At 40.1% G+C, this 19518-nt stretch overlaps 1 protein-coding gene across 1 annotated transcript in view; it reads right to left on the bottom strand.

The window, feature by feature from the left end:
- The window catches only part of Tmc1 (transmembrane channel like 1), a 200393-nt gene that overhangs the window by 62060 nt on the left and 118815 nt on the right, over positions 1 to 19518 (bottom strand). The window contains exons 6-7 of the mRNA XM_035441572.1: positions 8662 to 8752; positions 6705 to 6786 (exon numbers count right to left, since the gene is read on the bottom strand). Of these exons, the coding sequence (XP_035297463.1) occupies positions 6705 to 6786; positions 8662 to 8752 (173 nt within the window). The remainder of the gene's footprint in view (positions 1 to 6704; positions 6787 to 8661; positions 8753 to 19518) is intronic.

Raw genomic sequence — 19518 nt, 5'->3', positions numbered from 1 at the left:
AGTTCATGAACCAGGAGGACAGTATGAGGTTTAGACTCTGTGCTTTGGGTTGCCTATTTGAAGCTATTTCTAGTCTGAGAAACAAAGCTACTACAGCATATTTTTGATACAATGATCAATCCAGGACTCTGCAAACTGGAGGTCATGACCCTAAGGTCGAACAACCGAAGTGTGGTCATGAATAATTTGTCAACCATAAAGGGCTTATGAATACATGGTGACCAAAACTTCACTCAAAATCAAACACATAATGAACCCACAGTGCCTCTGGCAAGGCTGGCCTGTGCAGCACAGTATGACTTTATAGCAGCCTTGGTTCTGAGCACATGTTCCCACTTGGCACCATGAATGCCATCAGGCCAGCAATGCCAATGAGCATTGCCTGAGATGCCTTCCTTAGATTTGTGAAGTAGTGAGACAGAAAACGTCTGGTTTCTGAGAAACATAATCATTTAGTTCCATAAAACAAAGTTCTCCTACCATCACCGCCCAGCATGTAAATTAGTATATATTTACATTGAATTCTGTTGGAATACTTTTTTTAAGATTTTTATTTATTTATGATGTATACAACATTCTGCTTCCATGTATATCTGCACACCAGAAGAGGGCACCAGATCTCATAATGGATGGTTGTGAGCCACCATGTGGTTGCCAGGAATTGAACTCAGGACCTCTGAAAGAGCAGTTGGTCTCTTAACCTCTGAGCCATCTCTCCAGCCCCCTGTTGGAATACTTGATGTTAAAAATTTCTATTTCAGTTACTAACTAGAACTGCATAGAAAAAAATTATTGAATGAATTTTGGCTCAGAATTAGGACAGGATTTCTGACAAGTTTTTAAATGACCCTAAGTATATTTCTGCCATTATGTATTGCATATCTATACAGAATGGCCCTTTCAAGATCAAATTATCAATCAGCTCTAGAAAATGTTGATACTCTATGTCCTACAATACTGATTATTAACTGGAGATTTAATTATGTAAATATACACACATACATCTTAGTATAAAGTCTGTTTCCACCTTTTATATGTAAAAGTATATGTGCAACAAAGAATTATTTTAAAACAATTTCTTAAGCCAAGTGTGGTGATGCACACCTTTAATCCCAGCACTTGGGAGGCAGAGGCAGGTGGATCTCTGTGAGTTCGAGACCAGCCTGGTCTACAAGAACTAGTTCCAGGATTGGTTCCAAAGCCACAGAGAAACCCTGTCTCAGAAAACCAAAAAAAAAAAAAAAAAAAAAGATTTAATATCAGTAAGCATTTTATTTGTATTGCTATTTTGTATACCTAAGTACCAGGGACATGGACAAAACAGGATCACAAATAGAAAACATTTAGCAAGCCCTGTTCTATCTACTATTAAATAAAAGTAGAGTTTGATTCTGAGAGAGGTTTATACTCTCTACTTGAGAAATACTCAGTTTTGTTATGGTTTTAATAGTAATGTCATCATTTTGGTGGGTGTAGATATTTGATTCAGGTCCTACAGCAATGCTAATGACAGTAAGCCTACAGTCACAGGCACTGGCTTTCTTAAAAGGCTGTCCTGTAAAACCCCAGAATATAGAGCACCACTGCATCCTCCGAGGCTAGAGTTATCAGATCAGTTCTTTAAACTAGAAAAATTTGAGTTACCAGGAGAGTATCCGACCCATGCTAGTGAGGCCATCCAGGTTGCCTTGTAATCAAGATGGTAATGGCATGAAGTTCAGACTCTGACTTCAGTTTTTCCCTTGATTCTGCCAATTGCTGCCCAAACTTTGTAGAAACTTGGAGGTTAGTCACTTGGAACTCCACTACAGCTTCATATAAACATAACATTTTATAAGAATACATTAAAGTTTGACCAAAAAGTAGGGGCAATTGGACTAGATTAATTGTTGGGTGCGGCATACTACTGCCTTATGTGTGCATGTCACTTACCATAACCTATCCCAACTTTATTATTCTCTGGTTTATATTTTATTGTGTCTTCTCCTCTCAACCTCCCATGCAGAATTGAGTATAGGGAGTTTAGCTTGTTTTTGGCACTATCAGTGGGGCTTAAAAAATACCTTGCACACAGTAGACTTTCACTGAGAAGTTTTGAAATCATTAATAAGAGCCAAGGTCTTTTTTAAGATAACATGAGATATACATTAAAATGGTTCTAATATTCAAAGCAGTAAAGTAATGTGCCTGAAGCTGCTGTATAATTACACTGTCATTTCTTTCAGAGAGAAGTGTTTGTTACTTTTATAATGGATTGTGTTTTATAAATTGGGAATATATTTAGTCAACTTTATCCTAAAAAAATGAGAATATAATTAAATAGGTAAATAATAAAGATCTGTTTTCCATTTAAATTTTGCAGTAATTTTTATTCAAAAGCATAAATGATTTTACATGTCATTATACATCTAAAACTGATTGTAAATTATGTATCGTGTATTGTTGGGATGGACGGACTTTGTATAACAACTTATCAAGCCTGAAGAATTCATATAGAACCCTGGATACAGCAATAGAGGACCAGAGATGAAAAAGGGCCATCTGAAGTGTACAGATGGCAGAGACAAGAAGGCCTTAACCTTTTAGAAAACTGATTACATGTCACATTGCTTTTTATTTTCCATTCAGTTCAGCTTCAAAGACCATCTCAGAAATACACTTTCCCAGCCTGGCAGAGTAATTCCTATGAGCTGGTTAGTCCACACAACCCCTCAGAGAATATAATCCTTCACATTTCATGAAGTCTAACTCAGACCATAATCTGAAAGCATGTGGTGTGCGTATGACTATGATTATTACAGAACAGACATATGTAATGAAATAACTTCCTCAGGGTAAACACCTGAGAAAACAAAACGAATTCCCAAATAAATGTCTGTGGATTCTGCCTTACTCATCCCTCACTGACTGGCAGAGCATGGAAGGAAAAAGCTTCTAAAATCTTGCTCAACGTGATAAGCTACACAGGCAGGACCTAGGCAGACTCTCCCAGCTCTGTGGCAACTGAATTCAACTATGACTGTGCTATAGAGGAAGGAAATGTATACCCCACAGGCACACTGAATATTAGGTGAAGTGATGTTGGTAGAGTGTTGGGCCCATGGCAACATTGGGTAAGTCCTAGTTAAGGTGGTGGCTGATAGGCCAGTTCTCCACAGCTGAGGAAAAACCTCAGTCCTGGTGAATAAATAGGACACCCACACAAACAACAATTTATACGTGAAAGGGAAATAGTCCACAAGTTTCTCAGAACACATCTCACTCCTGATAAAGAAGTACAGTAAAGCCCAGAGGATTTAAATGACTTGATGAATGGTACACAGCCAATATTCGGCAGAGTAAGGACAAACTCAAAGTTCTTTCCATGTTAATTGACCAAGGTTCTTTAAATGTGTTTTCTAATGTTTAAATTATATTTAACTTCTATCATATTGTGTATGTTCATGTCATCATGCACATGCAGGGGTCAAAGGACAGCTTATGGAGTTGTTCTCTCCTCCTTGTGGGTCCCAAGGACTGGACTCAGGACATCAGACTCAGTGGTACTCACCCTCTCAGCCATCTTGATGGCCCTTGATCAGGATCTTAATGGTCCATATGTTCTGTTCTTTGGAGTTAGATTAGATATTTCAGCTGTTCCACTGACAACTAAGAATTCCATGCTGTCCTTTTTTTCTTATGTTAATGAAATTTCTTCTATTAATACCTAATGTTGTATGAACCTTTGAAAAAAATACATCTGTAATTTATTCAGTGCATGTTTGTTGAGTGCCAAGTGGGCTTTTGATGTAATCAAAAAAATACCTGCTTTCATGTCTATTAAGAAAAATAAACATAAAGTAGAGTGAGATGATATTAAAAGATTCATTTTAAAAGGTAGCATTTTGAATAAGGAAAATCACTGAAGGAAAATCTGGCAAGAAAGGTATAATATGTGGTTAAGAACATGTGGAGAGACATGAAAATCATTAGTTGATATTTTTTAATTCACGGTCATTAACAACTGCCATTTAATGAGGGACCAGGAACTGAGAGACAGCCACATCCAAACATGACCAATCATGTCAGTGAAATGGCTATCAGTTATTTTATCTTCCAGTGGAGCCTCTGTATCAATTACACAATGCCATATTTAGCCACCAGGACAGCCAGTTTCATATCTAAACAGGCATGGATGAAAGTCAGAACCTTGTCATAACCCTAGGAACCATCTCTGCCAAAACTGTGATTTCTTTTCTCAAATATCCATCTTTCTCTTCTTATAGTATTTTTACTAATGCACTGTTTTTTACATTTAATTTTTAATTGCTGTATTCTATGCAAATGTAACTATATTAAACAAGCTTTTGCCTGTCTATACATACTGAGTGTTGCACAGCATGAAGATTTGTTAGACCCCCGGAAAACTCAGGTATCCAGGGTCCCAGGCCAGGACCTCGGTCACCCCAATCACGAGGCGGATTCGAGAGCTTGCTGCAAACTGCATGAGGCTTTATTGTAATTTAACAAGCTAACCCCATGTTAGCTCGGGTTTTTGTCTACCCACCATGGTGGTTGGCTACAAAAGACAGCTCCTAGGGCCTCCCGAGAGATCTTGTAGGGCAGCGTAAGGGGAGTGTCTAGGGGTACACACAGGCTCAGGGTTGGTGTGCCCTCCAGGCTTGGAGGGCTTGCCCTGTATTGATGGGCCAACTGGTTGCTATGGCCCATAGGCCCTCCCAGGATGGTTGCTATGCTCTGTGCATCATTGCTGTGCGCTTGTCCATAAAGTACACCCAGGGTCGTAAAGCATAGTGCCACCAGCTAACTTCTGATTTTTTTCCTTGTCACAAGGCAGGCGTCTGACCTCTAAGTGACCAAGGCAAGGTTACTGTCATGGCTGCCGAAATGGGGAGCTGGTCCCTTCAGATTCACTATGAAATCAAGGTAGCAGATTCTTTGTGTCTATTCTTCTTTGTAAGTTTGAATTTGAGCTTTAAAGACTTCCTGTTTTCAAAAATTGCCATTTTGATTATTGTCAAGTTCCCAAGACTATATATTTGCAGGTATTATTCACTGCCTACACAATATTGGGCAATGTCACAGTATAAAATACTTCCTTTCCTGCCTAAGAGAGACATGCTTTTGCCCAGAATAAAACAAGAAAGTAAAGTCTCCAGTGCTGTCCTTCTTAAGAGCTGGTACAATGACAGTTCAATCTGGAATGCTCCTGACATCCCATGTTGTACAGTTGTCAGCTGTGGGATTCCTGGGAGGTAGTAGCATCTTGAGGAGATAGGGGCCCAGAGTACCAAAGTTAAGTCATTGAGAATACAGTACCACAAAGGATACAGGACCAAGGCCCCACCTTGTCTCTCATTTCACACCCTCACTGTCTTAAAGTGATCAGGCTGCTGCTACCCCATGTCAGGAACCAGGAAAATTCCATTAGAGAATCTTGGGGTCCAAACCTCAGGTTCCAGTAACTGGGAGCTCCAGTCTGCATTGAATTGCAGATGCTAGCTGATTTGCTATTGAATAGCATGGCCTCAGTGGGGAATGTCTCCTAGTTTGCATCTCTACAGAACTAAGCAGGTGAATAGGCCTGCACCTGGGCAAAGGGTGAGGTATATAAGTAACAAGAGAGGACAGATAGAATTAGGAACTAGCAAGAGAGGCCTACCAGAGCAGAGAGAAATGGCCTCATGGTCAGGGAAGCATGGTTAGGAAATAGCCAAGAAGATGCTGAATAAAGGAAAGACTCTAGTTTTACAGCATGGAACTGAGAGCTCTCCAAAGATGACTGTAAGGGGCCGTGGGCCCAAAACTATGCGGCTTAAAGCCCACCTTTGTAAGACTTTTAATGACCTGTAAGTTTGCGGCTTAAAGCCAGCTCTGTGAGCCTCCTGTAACCTGTAATTAGATATGGTTTGGCCAAGCGGAACTGCTAACTGCTTCTGTTCCGAGAAAGGGTCTGGAGCTTTTCTGTTCGCTGTTCCAAGAAAGACCACTAGATGTTCCGGCTGAAAAGAAGAATGTTCCAGTCCCAAATACCTGATGTTCCTTCTATTATTCCCCCCAATTCTATTGTTGCAGGGCTATTTAAGCCCACTCTAAGCCCCAGTAAATTGAGACCTTGACATTGCACAGACGGACTCTTGTCCTTTCTTGCGCCGCATGGTCTCCCTCCTCTCTCGCCCTCATGACCCCTTTAGGTGACAACCCCCTCGAGACCCGCGAATAACCTGGCCTGCTGGACGGGTCAGATGACAAGATGCCTGTGTTTGGTCTTTATCGCCATTGGGTTGCTAGGATTTTCCAAGTCCACACTCCCCCACTCAGGCCGAACCTCATGGCTACCGTGGCTTGGGGCTGAGACATGCTGGGCCACGACAACCCCACAATCCCAAGATTATGTATTGAGCCACCACAGGCCCAGTGCAACAGAACTAGGTGACTATGTACTGAAAACTGAAACAGTGAGCTGAAATAAACATTCCATCCCTTTGAGTTCATTTTCTCAGTTGTCTCATCTCTGCAGCCAACTGATTAACACAGAGCATCACAACGACAGAGTCAAGGTCTGCCCTGTTAGTTGTGTTGGTGGTTTGGTTGGTTTTCAATTTCCCCAAGAGTCCATAACTGGAGAAAGGTCTGTGAAAAGCTTGAGAGATTTTATTTTCCCAGAGCTTTGCCTCATCTCATTACAGCAAGTGAACACTTACTTTCAATTGCCTTGATTTTGTTTTCCCACGGGACACAAGCAGCTTTGAAGTTCTCAAAGTCGCGAAGGAATTTTGCCCATTTCTGAAAACAAAGCCAAACACTAGTAAGGTAGAGTCTCCCTGTTTCTACATGTTTATTCCTGCATTCCCCCAAATCTCAAGACAATGGTTTCTAGGAAGCTCTCTAGCACCAAATGCTGCTGTTTTGTGCAAAGGAAAACAGCAGGGTCCACTTCCTTCTCTATTTCTCACTGTTTCCACATAATTTAACAAAAAAATATTGATTGTCAAACATGTTTACAGCCCCAGTTACCTGGGAGACTGACACACAAGGATAGCAAGGTCAAGGACAGCCTGAGCAACATAACATAGTCAACAAACCAATTCAAAAGCAAACAGCAAACACACACACACACACACACACACACACACACACACACACACACATCACTAATCATTTTACAGGCAGTATACTAACCACTCAGAAAGATCCATTCATTCTATCAGACAACAGTAAAATAGGAATCGAATTATTAAGATGACTGATATAAATTCTGCATTTAATATTCAGTGCATAAGGAACCAATGGACTTATCAATAAGATGTAGTATCTTTCTTGAAAGACCCCTAGTCTCCTAAAGTTGTGTGAACACAGATCTTTTTGATTCATGGTTTTCACTTACATGGGACACTTTATTTTGATAAAAGAGAATAGTCAATTAAATAGAAAAAGATGGTATCACAAAAAAATAATAAATTCATTTCTCAAAAGGTCTTCCTTCTACTTTACTCCATAGTGTGGAATTAGCCATGGTCAAGAAGACTGAGGAGGAATGGGAATGAGGCAGATAACCTTCCATTATTATGTGTTCATTATGACAGGACAGTGTGACAGCTAAGTAGGCACAAGAGTCTAAACTTAAGTTCAAGCGATTACTCAAAACTAGGAATGGCCCAAAAGCCCATCTGCAGCAGAATATGTGAATATGTAAATTGTGACATCTTTATACAATGTATAATGCAATACTTTTAAACATGCACTGTAACCCCCCACAGCAACAGACCCCAATCTTGAAATAAAGGAGCCAGAAACAGTCAGGGGATGGTGGCACAAGCCTTTAGTCCCAGCACTCAGGAGGCAGAGGCAGGTGGAGCTCTTGTGAGTTCCAGGCCAGCCTGGTCTACAAAGTGAATTCCAGGACAGCCAGGGCTACATAGAGAAAAACCCTGTCTCAAAAAACAAACAAACAAACAAACAAACAAACAGTCAGAAACAAAGCTCTATCACACACAGTATAACTGAATGCATATTAAAGATAAAAAAGCAAGTAAAGTTAGCTATTTGTGTGCATTTAAAGGAAAACAAAGATCATCACACTTTTCTTGCAACCCCCCCTCCCCGCCTCCATATAGCTTTACAGCTAAAACCTATGGACCTCCTTCACTTCGGGAAATGCGACTTCATAGAGGGGTTCAGTGTTGTGTGTGGCCCACCATAACTGCATATAAAGGTAAGCTTCCTTCCTTTATTTGCCCCAAATCTGAATTTGCACGAACCTATCATTTTTTTATTATCTTCTTTGCAGTGTTTAGTTGATATTTCTGATTAAAAAGGAAAGAGGTTTGGGAGGGGGTGCTTATGACACTTTAATTTATAGACATTAGGGGAAAGAAGCCTTGACCAGAGCCCCTATAAGCTTCAGAAAATGGAAATGAAATGGGTGTGCAGGCTTTTACATCTGGAAGTGGGAAAATCAAGTTAGTCTCTTGGTATAAATCAGTGGTTGCAACTCCCCACCCATTTTTAATGTAACAGATCACACATATACCACATGAGTTCTTGCTCTATGCATATACACAGTTAAGATTGGTTTCACCCCCTTAGAACAGATACAGTGTGCTCTCTCTCCCTGGTGTCACTGTGACACTGATCAGACTAAATTATGAAAATGCTTACCTTGGCCATCATCATCTTAAAGGCAAACCACTTCTTTCCTTTTCCTTTCCCAAGAGCCCCTTCATTTTCACTCACAAATTTCTTTGCTTCCCTGAGAAAAGAAAAGAGGTAGCAGACATGTGTCGACATACCAATAGGAGACATTTTATTTGATTAGGTCTTCTGTCTTCTTTCTTCTTGACTCTCCATACACTCAGCATCTGAACCAAAGTTGTATTTTTATCATCCAGAGACTTTTAGTTTTTTAAACACAAATGTTGAGTACATTGAACATATTTCCCTATTCCTCCTGGCTTGGGTTTGCGCCCCTCCTCCTCCGTATACCCCCTTTGCATACCTACAGTGTCACCTCTGCTTTCATGTCAAATACACATACATGATTTTAGGTATCTTTGTAAAAATCTAAAACCCAGAGGCATTTAATGCATTTTTAATTTTTTTTTTTTTTTTTTTTACATTTTGGCCAGGAAGAGTAAGTTATTTTTAGTCTTGCTTATTAATCACCTGGAGTCACTGAAAAGCAGGGTATGTCTGCCAAATGTCAAGATGGAGAATCTTCCTTCTTATTCCCAACTCATATAAAATTAAACCTGAAGTTTATGTCAGGTGGGGCAACCAGAATTTTTATTTTGAATTTTTTTAAATAACTCCTTTTTTAAAAAGAAAGGAAGAAAAAGAAAATGAGAAAGAGTTGAGGACAAATGGACCTGGTATTTAATTTCATGATGGCAATTATGGCTTAAAGAACAAAAGTCAAACTCAAAAACACCGAGTTGAAGAAGGGTGAAGGGAAGATTTGGGGTCTCAAATTCAAAAGGGGATTTAAATTTAAACTTTAACATTACTACCAGATAGTAATATATTTTCATTATTTCTATGAGTGTCCATTAAAAAGTATACTAATTTATCAAAAATGTATGTTAACATTAAATACATGTATTTTTTATTGTTGTTAGATGCTGAATGTTTGCCCCTCCACACCCCACCCTGTTAGTATAATTCCAGTGTGACAGAACATGGAGTGGTCACTTTTGGAGCTACAGTCCTGTATCACTGAACAACAAGGTTGTGTTCTAACAAGGACACATTTTACATTTGTCCAAATGTCATAAAGAGAATGTACAAACCAATATGCTGACAACACCACAAGGAAATGTCATTTTAAGGGACACCATGGTATCTGAGGACACAACAGAAGTATCACATAGTAAATGACTAATTAGACCGTGAAGGAAGAACCACTAGATGGTAGAAGAGATTGCTGTCTGATCATCAGAATTAGCTAACCTCTGTCCACCATGTGAGGACAGGAGCAGTTAATAAGATTACAACAAGTTGGCTATCTGCAACTGGAATGATGCTAGCATCCTGACTAAGACTATCCAGCCAACAGAACTCAGAGAAAAAAATGCTTGTGGCTTTTGCTATCCAGTCTAATTTGCTACCAGTCCTACCTGGCTAACTTTGTCATTTTGTTGTTGTCTGTTCAGTGAAAAGAACTTTAAAATTTAAGGTGGTTCTGGCTTCTCTTCTCTGAGGGACCAGAGAACATGTGACCTAGTAAGAAGGACAATTCAAGTATGTTGTGATTCTGCAGGTATAATATGGTGGGTAGTTGGGTGGCCCCTAAACTGTGGTTTTGCCAGTGAGGCCCTTCATACATGACTGTGAACGTACTACCACATGGAGTAAGTCTTTTAAGATGAAGGTTAGAGAAGGATTTTTGTATAAGATGTTCCTTTGTATCCATGCTAAGCACAGAATCTTATAATACACAGTGATCAAAACTACCAAACACCAGCTACCTGATCTGAGATGGGAATGGACCTTCCTTATACACCTGTGGGCTAGTGTCCACCTACAGTCTGGCACACAAACACAAGCACCAAGGTGAAATCTCTTCAGTCAACAAACAACACCCAAAGTCATTCCTGAACAGCAGGCCACCTCCCCCCACACACTGTGGTCTTGATCTTGACAATGGAAGGAGCTCAATAAAATGATATAAAGCTGACTACAGAATTGTTTCTAATGATTTCATTTTCCATATTCACAAATATTAAGGACATTTATTCCCAGGTCTTAGATTGTGCCCTTTATAACTATTCTTCTCTGCAATTTAACTGGTCATGTCCTAAAAATGGAGAAGAGTTTTGGGCTAGCAAACACCCTGATATTTGGCATGACCTCTGGGTTAGGAAGGTTAATTGAAAAATAACTTCTAAAACATTTGAGACATCTTAAAATATTTACTTCAACAGTATAAAATATTATAACCTTAAGTCTCATGACTCACTTTCAGACCCATACAACAAAGAAAACATGTATTCAAGTGCCATTTATTGTACAGATTTTAAGATTAGAACATGGGCAGTAGTTAGCACACAGCTTGTAAAATGCTGAACCAAAGGCTTTAAAGTACAGATGAGGTTCCTCTAGTCCTAAGCAGTCTCTTAGGACCAACTGACCTGGCTCTACAACCTTGTCCATGCTTATGATGGTTTCTGTTCCCTGTGCTCATAAGTTCTGCTTTCAGATGTAAATGCACCTCCTTAGGACTTCCACTCAAGTGGTCAGGGCCCTGCACAAGGTCCCTGTTACCACGGGGCTTTTAAAAGATCAGGATTTCCCAAGCAATTATATCTCAACAAGCCCTTCACTCCTTTCCAAGGAGGTGACAGGAACAAGAGGAGCTAGAGATGTTGGAAGTGTTAAAGCCACTTCTAGAACAAAGTTCAAAACACTGAAATTTGTTCTAACATGATTGATATTCCATGGACTGACGTGAACAAAACACTAATTTTGGCCTTGCTTGTCTATAACTGTATTGATGAAAAACACTAGATAAATATAGGAATTGATGTTTATCATTGCCAAGAAGCATGGGAAATACCCAGAATGCACACAGCACATCTCACTGCCTCACTTGCCAGTACTAGAAAAGTCACACCCACTCAGGGTCAAGGTGACCCCCCCCACACACACACACACACTTCACAACTCGAAAGCAGCAATCATTTCAAAAGCCACTTCCATAAGCAAGTTTCAAGTGCTTCTCAAAGGGTCCTGTCATATGCACTGTCACACTCATGTTTTGTTTTGTTTTTGTTTCTTTGATTTTTCAAGACAGGATTTCCCTGTGTAGGTTTGAAGCCTATCCTGGCACTTGCTCTGTAGAACAGGCTGGTCTCAAACTCACAGAGATCTGACTACTCCTGCCACCAACGCCCGACTCTTACTCATGTATTTCTTAACCGTTAACTTGTGTTGAATGGTAATGCCATTTTGCTCAAATTTTGTTTCTTTTATTTTTTTTAATGTATCACCAGAAATGTTTCTGAATAACTGTGTTCCATCTATGGTATTCATTGTTCAAGTTCATATACTGCAGTGAGCTTTTGGGGGAACTGATATCTTGTATTACGGCAAAACTGACTACAATCCAATTACTTGGCATCAAGAATTTCTATATCTAAAAAAACAAATTTATATAGGAGTTATACAATTGTTTATTATAGTAAATACATAAAGAATAAAACATTATGGATACTAAAATCAGAATTTGTTACTCAGATGTAACAAAATCACCACTTTATAAGCATACTGTACTTATTGGTAAACTGTCCTGTTCTGTTAAAGCTTGTTGAAAGGGAACTTTGGAAGCAAGGTTGCCCTTCCTTATCTCCTCCAAAACCCTTGTGCCAGTTCTAGAATTGACTTGCCCCTGCCTCTGTAATGGAAAAACAAACAACAGTGACAAAAGAAAAAAAATGAGTAAAGGGCATTAAAAACAGTGAATTCTGGGGAACAACTAAAAGGTTAACTTTCTAAGAGAGATTTTGTTTATCTGTACTATGAAAATGTCTTCTGTGGGAAGGGAAGCCAAGAGTCCATCCATGGAGAGACAGCTCAGTTTGGAATGCTACCTAATCTCTTCAGCTTCCCCCATCTATTTCTGTTGGATGTTTGTAAGACCCTAAATTGATGATGTCATCTTGGTGTGCTGTCTATCAGACTGCTCTCATCTTCTCTGCTGGGTGTTGCTTATCTTTCTGCTGTTTCTCTCTGCTACTATTTGTTCATTTACTTTTGCCTGTTGGCTGCTTAAACTGCTTCATTCAGAACCAAAAAGTTCAGCTATCACACATAATTCTCTGAACTATAAAGAACACATGTCCAGCACTGTAAATACTTCAAATTTATTATGAATCACATGCTGTTCACCCTGTTTCTACATGAATTGCCCATTAGAAAACATGTATTTTTTATCTAAGCATTTAGAAGTATAAGAAAGTAGCTATTCTACTCTCTATTTGGGCCAAGGTTTTTAATTGGGAAAGCAGATAATTATGCTAATTTTATGAATTGATGAACAGTAATTCAGTAAAACTTAAGACAGAGGGAAGTCAATATTACAGCCAAATTATAATAATTACAAAATTCATCTAACAATATGGAACCATATTTGTTGACATTAATAAAGATTTTATTAGTTACTAAAATTACATTTTTCTTTGAATATTAGGAAGTTTTTATTGCTTCTTTCATTAGTTACTGATAGTTTTTTTGACCCTAAGTGTTGTAATTTGAAAAAGCAGTGCAGGTGAGAAAGATGCCTTATGACAGAGCTTGGGAGGAGGGGTTTTTATTGGGGGAAAGTGAATGGGAATGGCGGAGAAGGGAAACAGGCCTCTGGGGACAAGAGAGGCAGAAGAGAAGAGGGAGGGAGAGAAAGAGGGGGAGGTGAAGAGAACATAGTGAATGTGCACAGGAGGTATTCTTAGTGGATGCAACTGAGGGCATAACTGATGGAGGAGGTCCTTCTGTGTTTGTTTATCTTCTTGGTTGCTGAATAAAGCATGATTGGCCAATAGGTGAACAAGATAGGTGGGACTAGGAGTGGAGGAGAATTCTGGGAAATGTAGTAAAGAGAAGCCTTGTGATCCAGGCAGGAAGTGACATAGCTGGCAGACTCAGAATATAAGCAGGGGCAAGCAGGAAATTGCTCTCTTCCTTCTCTTCTCTCCTCTGTGGAGCTGCCATGTGATCCTGGCAAGAGAAGATGCCTGCCGCTGGCGTCCGATAAGATAAATTCTTATAAAATATATAGATTAGTAGTTATGGTTGATACTTAAGACTGAGATAGGAAGTAAGATATCCTAGTCATTGGCCAGCAGCATTGTACCTAGTATAAGTCTCTGTGTGGTATTTGGTGCCCCAATGTGGCGGGCAGAACTCAGGCAGCTGGCAGAAAGAGTTATTGTTACACATATCTGTCAGAAACTCAAGGACAGGCCAGTACAGAGGCCTGAGTACTAACACCAAGTACAGTACTAAGTTCATCTTTCTATAACCATCTGTGGTACTTTGAATGGGAAATGTCTCCTGCACTTAAGCACTTGGTCCCTATCTGGTAGTGCTGCTTGGTAAGGTTATAGAACCTTTGGAAGGTGTAGCCTTAGTGGAGGAAGTCTGATACCGAGGGAAGGCTGTGAGGCTTTATAGCCCTACTAAACATCCTGTTTCTCTGTTTTCTATGTGTAGATGAAGATGTGATAAGTCAGTTTCCTGTTCTTGCTCTCATACTTTTCCTGCCTGTTGCCATGGCTTCCCCAGCATAATATGCTCTGTCCTTCTGGAACCATAAGCTAAAATAAATCCTTTATTCTATCAGTAGTTTCTGCCAGGATATTTTATCATACCAAAGGAAGAGTAACTTGTACAGACACTATGCTACTCAACTCTTACCATGTATATCCTATCTAGTCTTCAGAAAAGTCCAGACCACTGGACATCACATAATCTAGCATGAGTTCCTTTTTCTCCCAATGCACTGTTCATTCTCTGTTCTCTAATACACACACACACACACACACACACACACACACACACACACACACACCATGAGAACAAAAAGATCTCAGAACAGCAACCTAGTTACCCTCTAGCTCCTAATGGCCAAAATAGCTGTTAGCTGTAATTTATCAGAAATGTTGAGGGTAGCTTTAAAACAGAGCCAAAAGCCACAGAGTGAGATATGAATAACTATTTACAAGGAAGAGCTTATTTGCCTTCCCCTTGAGTCTAATGCCTGCATGGTAAAAAGAAGCATCATTGTTACTTACAGGTTCAGAAGAGGGCACATGATCAGAGTGTACAGATGAGGGACACAGTGGGACAACTTTCCCTAACATTATTTTTATGGATGACTTTTGTCATGAACTAGTTCAACTTCAGGGTGAAGAAAACAAGTATCCACCAATCATGTCCTCCCTGATCAGATTTCCTAACCAAAACAACATCTTGCACTGTGCAGTTAGATACAAGGTATAAAAGGAAAATGCACAGATATGGAGTCAAAGTGTCCCTCAGAGTAAGGTGCCTGCATAGATACCAGAATGCAGAGAAAATTCTCATTAGAAAGCCAAAAATCTTTATCTTTTTTCCTATTGTGAACCCACTTTCCTACCTGTGTATGGTTTTTTTTTTTTTTGGATTATTTAAAGAATTTTTACTATATGGTTAAAATGAAACTGTACTTCACAAGTAAACTTTGAATATCTACTGATTGTAAACCACCCAAATGTCTGACTGAAAAGACATGTGTGTGCCAAACTCCTCAATTCCTTCTAATAAATGCTATCTACCAAGACTGTAATTCAGTCTCTGAGCCTCAGAGCCCTGGTACAGTGTATACTGTACTCTGGGTGGTAACCTCAGATCTGAGGATAAATAATTGAGTATGGTCTATTTAATGACAATAATACCTGCCCTCATTATTCATTTAACAACCTCTTGTGATAGTAATTAGAATAATAAGGTTTCATGGGCTTTCAAGAATGCTTTCACAGTTAACCTGAAAGAGCACACTTTGGCCTGACTTACAAAATAGATAATTTACCTACAGTATATGATACAGCCCTGAGTACACAGAGAAGTCAGGACATGCTATTCTGCCTTTGACACATTCTCATCCCTGAAACATGGTCCCTTTGGGTTAGGTTAAGTTGACTTTTCTCTTGTTTCCAGTTTGATGGCCTGATGAAGCAATCAATTTCTTGCTCAAATAAACGAGAGACATTTCAAAACATGTGCTTAGGCTGAGTGTAATCAAAAATTTTGATCTTGAATACTTCCCAGTGAAGGAAACAGAAGGATGGAAGGTATTTTGATAATAAGTACTAACATTTCAAAACTAATTAGCCAAATCATCTATAAAATTCAGACTTTTCTAAAATATTGCTGAGTAATTAAAACAGAATTACAGAAGAAGTTGCTTTCCTGCACCAAGCTAGAAAATAAAGACCATAGACTTACTCGATAACACATGTATTACTTATAAATATATATAAATATAACTATATATACATATGATTTAAATTATCCTAATACTAGAGGTAATGAGTCAATCCATGTGCTTTTTTTAAAGGGGATTCTAATGACATTAACAAAGATAGTGAGGTGATCAATAGCATCCTCTACAAAATGGAAATGACAATAGGGACACTTTGGAGGGTTTTCATAGTTCCCAAGGCAATAAAATAGTAACTTTGGTTAACAACACTTTACTAACAGAGCTGACTTTCATTCCAATGTCCTAGTACTTAATACCACACTTCTAATTAAATAAATTCAACACTTCTAATTGAATAAATTATCGTGGGTGAGAGCACTGGATGCCAGTAGAGCTGTGGTTTCTGGATGCTGGCACCTTGGCATCACTGTAGGCTCTTTAACAGTTCCCAGGCCTGTCTTTGCACCCTAAATCCCATAAGTCACATTCTCTAGGGATGAGATGCAGATCAGTGTGTTTTTGGTGTCCCAAACAATTCAGATGTGCAAGTTAGAGGCAATATCTGGTATTGAATCACATATCTTTGGCTGAGACTATATTTAACAGGTTTTCATACAGTAGAGGTAGTGTCGCCCCTGGGCTAGTGCTCCTGGGTTCTACAAGAAAGCAGGCTGAGCAAGCCGTGGAGAGCAAGCCAGTCAGCAACACGGTTTTCAGAAAGTTGATCTGAAAAGCTTCTGTATATATGTAATTGTTTTGCTGTGCCCTTGGGAAAGCAGTACCCTGTCTATTCTGAGTCTTTGTGAATAAATTTATTTTCATATCCCGGGCTCACTCTCTCATACCTCTTGAGACAATTTAATTGACCATCCGATAGCATGAAGGAAAAATGGAAAGAAACACATATAGTGTCTAAACTTATGTAGATGGCTTATTTTGGTATATACTATTAGATAAAACCCATTTCACATTTAAAATATGTGTGTTTCAGACTATCATGGTGAAAGATGAAAGAGTAGAGACTGGAGACTAGACAACAAGGGGTTGGAAACTGCATTCAAGAGCAAAGCAGGTTTTTGCCATGCAGACAGCTGGAGTTCTAGTTCCATTTGCCTTGTTAGCCTTTAACTCCATTTCCGGCATCCCATGACCTCTTCTGGCTTCAATGGGCACCTGAACACCTGTGTCTGTTTTTTTTTTGTTGTTGTTGTTGTTGTTATTGTTGTTGTTTTTCTCTCATTCTCAACAACAACAAGTTTTTTGTTTGTTTTAAAGATAGGCATATAAAAGAATGGCAGAGAAATATGAGAAACCATACCGACGCAGGCATCATAAGAAATGGCACATGCTCGGTGCAGGTTGGGTCTCAGATAAAGCTCAGAGCCTGCACCACAAAATCCCACATGTTATGCAAATAGCAGAGGTGAGAGGTCATCCTTTGCTTGAAGACTTTTTACCTCAGCTTACTAGGGTACTCCTGTTCTCAGGATTTCATTCTCTTTTTAATGAACTGTCTCTCTGTCTCTGTTTCTACTTATAACCCTGGTTCTCTGGTGCAGACTTTGTCCCTGGAGTCAGGAGTCTGGAATTCTATGCCCTCTGAACTCCGACCCACGCCTGTAACTTTTATTTATTTATTTATTTATTTATTTATTTATTTATTTATTTATTTTTTGGATGTTGATCAAAGGCCTTAATATGCTGTCTCTCATTCTCTGAAGCTCCCTGTCCTTCCCGTCCTCCCTCAGCCATATATGGTTCTCTGATCTCTCCTACCCTAAGCCAAGGGGCATGACTCTCTTCCTCTCCTGTCTCTCTCCCCCAACAGCTGCTGGCCTTCACATATCATCCATCTTTGCTTTTTCTCTGACACTCTAAAAATATTCCCCTCAATCATCCTTCTTAGTTCATTTTTAAATCCTTAGATAAATGAAACTAAGAACCCCAAAGAAAAGCCCCTATTCTCCAGTAGAACCATGATCCCTAAAACTTTTTTTAGCAACAATTTGAGCAGCTTTCCACAGCACAGGACTATCCTCCTAGTCAGGCTGCCATCTTCAGCTGGACCTATTGATCTTCCCTCGGAGGGGTGCAAGGGACAGGATGGGGGAGGGCTTGAACAAACCATACCTTACTAAGGTATCCTGCTGTTAGACCCCCGAAAACTCAAGTTTTCAGGTCCCAGGCCACGTTCCCGGTCACCCCAATCACCAGGCGGATTCGAGAGCTTGCTGCAAACTGCACGAGGCTTTATTGTAATTTAACGAGCTAACCCCATGTTAGCTGGGGTCTTTCACCCACCCGCCATGGCGGATGGCTAGAAAAGACGGCTCCTAGGGTCTCCCAAAAGATCTTAGAGGGCAGCGTAAGGGGAGTGTCTAGGGGTACACACAGGCTCACGATTGGTGTGCTTCCAGGCTTGGAGGGCTTGCCCTGTGTTGATTGGTCAACTGGTTGTTATGGCCCATAGGCCCTCCCAGGGTGGTTGCTATGCTCTCTACGTCATTGCTGTGCGCTTGTCCGTAAAGCACACCCAGGGACGTAAAGCATAGCGCCACCAGCTAACTTCCGATTGGCTCCTTGTCACGAGACAGGTGACTTTCTAGTGACTAAGGTTCCTTGTCACGAGACAGGCATCTGACCTCTAAGTGACCAAGGCAGGTTTATGGCAAGCACATGTTCGGCTGTTATGGCTGCCAAAAGGGAAGCTGGTTCCTTCACTGCCACTGCTCACAACCAGCTGTTACATAATCCTGTCCTAATTGAATATAGTCTTGGGGCTTGGGGGAAGCAGAGAGGAGATAGAGCTTGGACATAGGAAGGGCAGGGAGCTCTACCTAGGTAACTACAGGAAGTACAGGAAAACCTTTATTCGTGCTGGCGAAGGCTTTCCAGATGTGTTGTTTTGGGGGGAAGGAGCACCCACACCCCTGTAAGTAACCTCTCACCTATGCTCTGTGAGGAAATCCAATAAACTCATTAGTTCCTCAGAGTGACCTTTAGTGAAATTGTTCTCCAGTTTGTCATTGGAACCTTAGGGAGAAGGAAGACACTGCTTATGACTCCCCTAGGGGAAGGAATTACAGCAACATCTGCATACAAAAGGGTTTTAAAGTAATTTCTCCTCTAACACTAATAAAACTCATGGAAATGTGTTCCAAACAAAGCATAGAGTGACCAGACTTTTATCAGATTCAAAGCTACTATAACCATTCTCCGAGTATGCTTAGTTCTCTGCCAATTGGACACACTTTAGGGTCATCTAGAAAGAGAAAAACCTCAGTTAAAAAAATGCCATCAGACTGGCCTGTGGAAGGCCCTATCCCACTGTGGGCAGTGCCAACCATGGGTTGTATAAGAAAGCAGCCTGAGCAAGCCTTTAAGAACAAGCCAGTAAGCAGCATCCATCCATAGTTTCTGTTTCAGTTCCTGCCTCCAGATGCCTTGAGGTCCTGCCCTGACTTCCTTCAGTAATGAACTGTGACCTGGAAGTTGTAATAGAAATACCTGCCCCCCAGTTACTTTTGATCATGGTGTTTATCACAGTAAGAAGAAGCAAACTA

Source organism: Cricetulus griseus, chromosome 3 (assembly GCF_003668045.3).
Source record: "Cricetulus griseus strain 17A/GY chromosome 3, alternate assembly CriGri-PICRH-1.0, whole genome shotgun sequence".
NCBI lineage: Eukaryota > Metazoa > Chordata > Mammalia > Rodentia > Cricetidae > Cricetulus > Cricetulus griseus.
The sequence above is the reverse complement of the archived record's forward strand: the minus strand, read 5'-3'. Positions and strand labels throughout refer to the sequence as shown.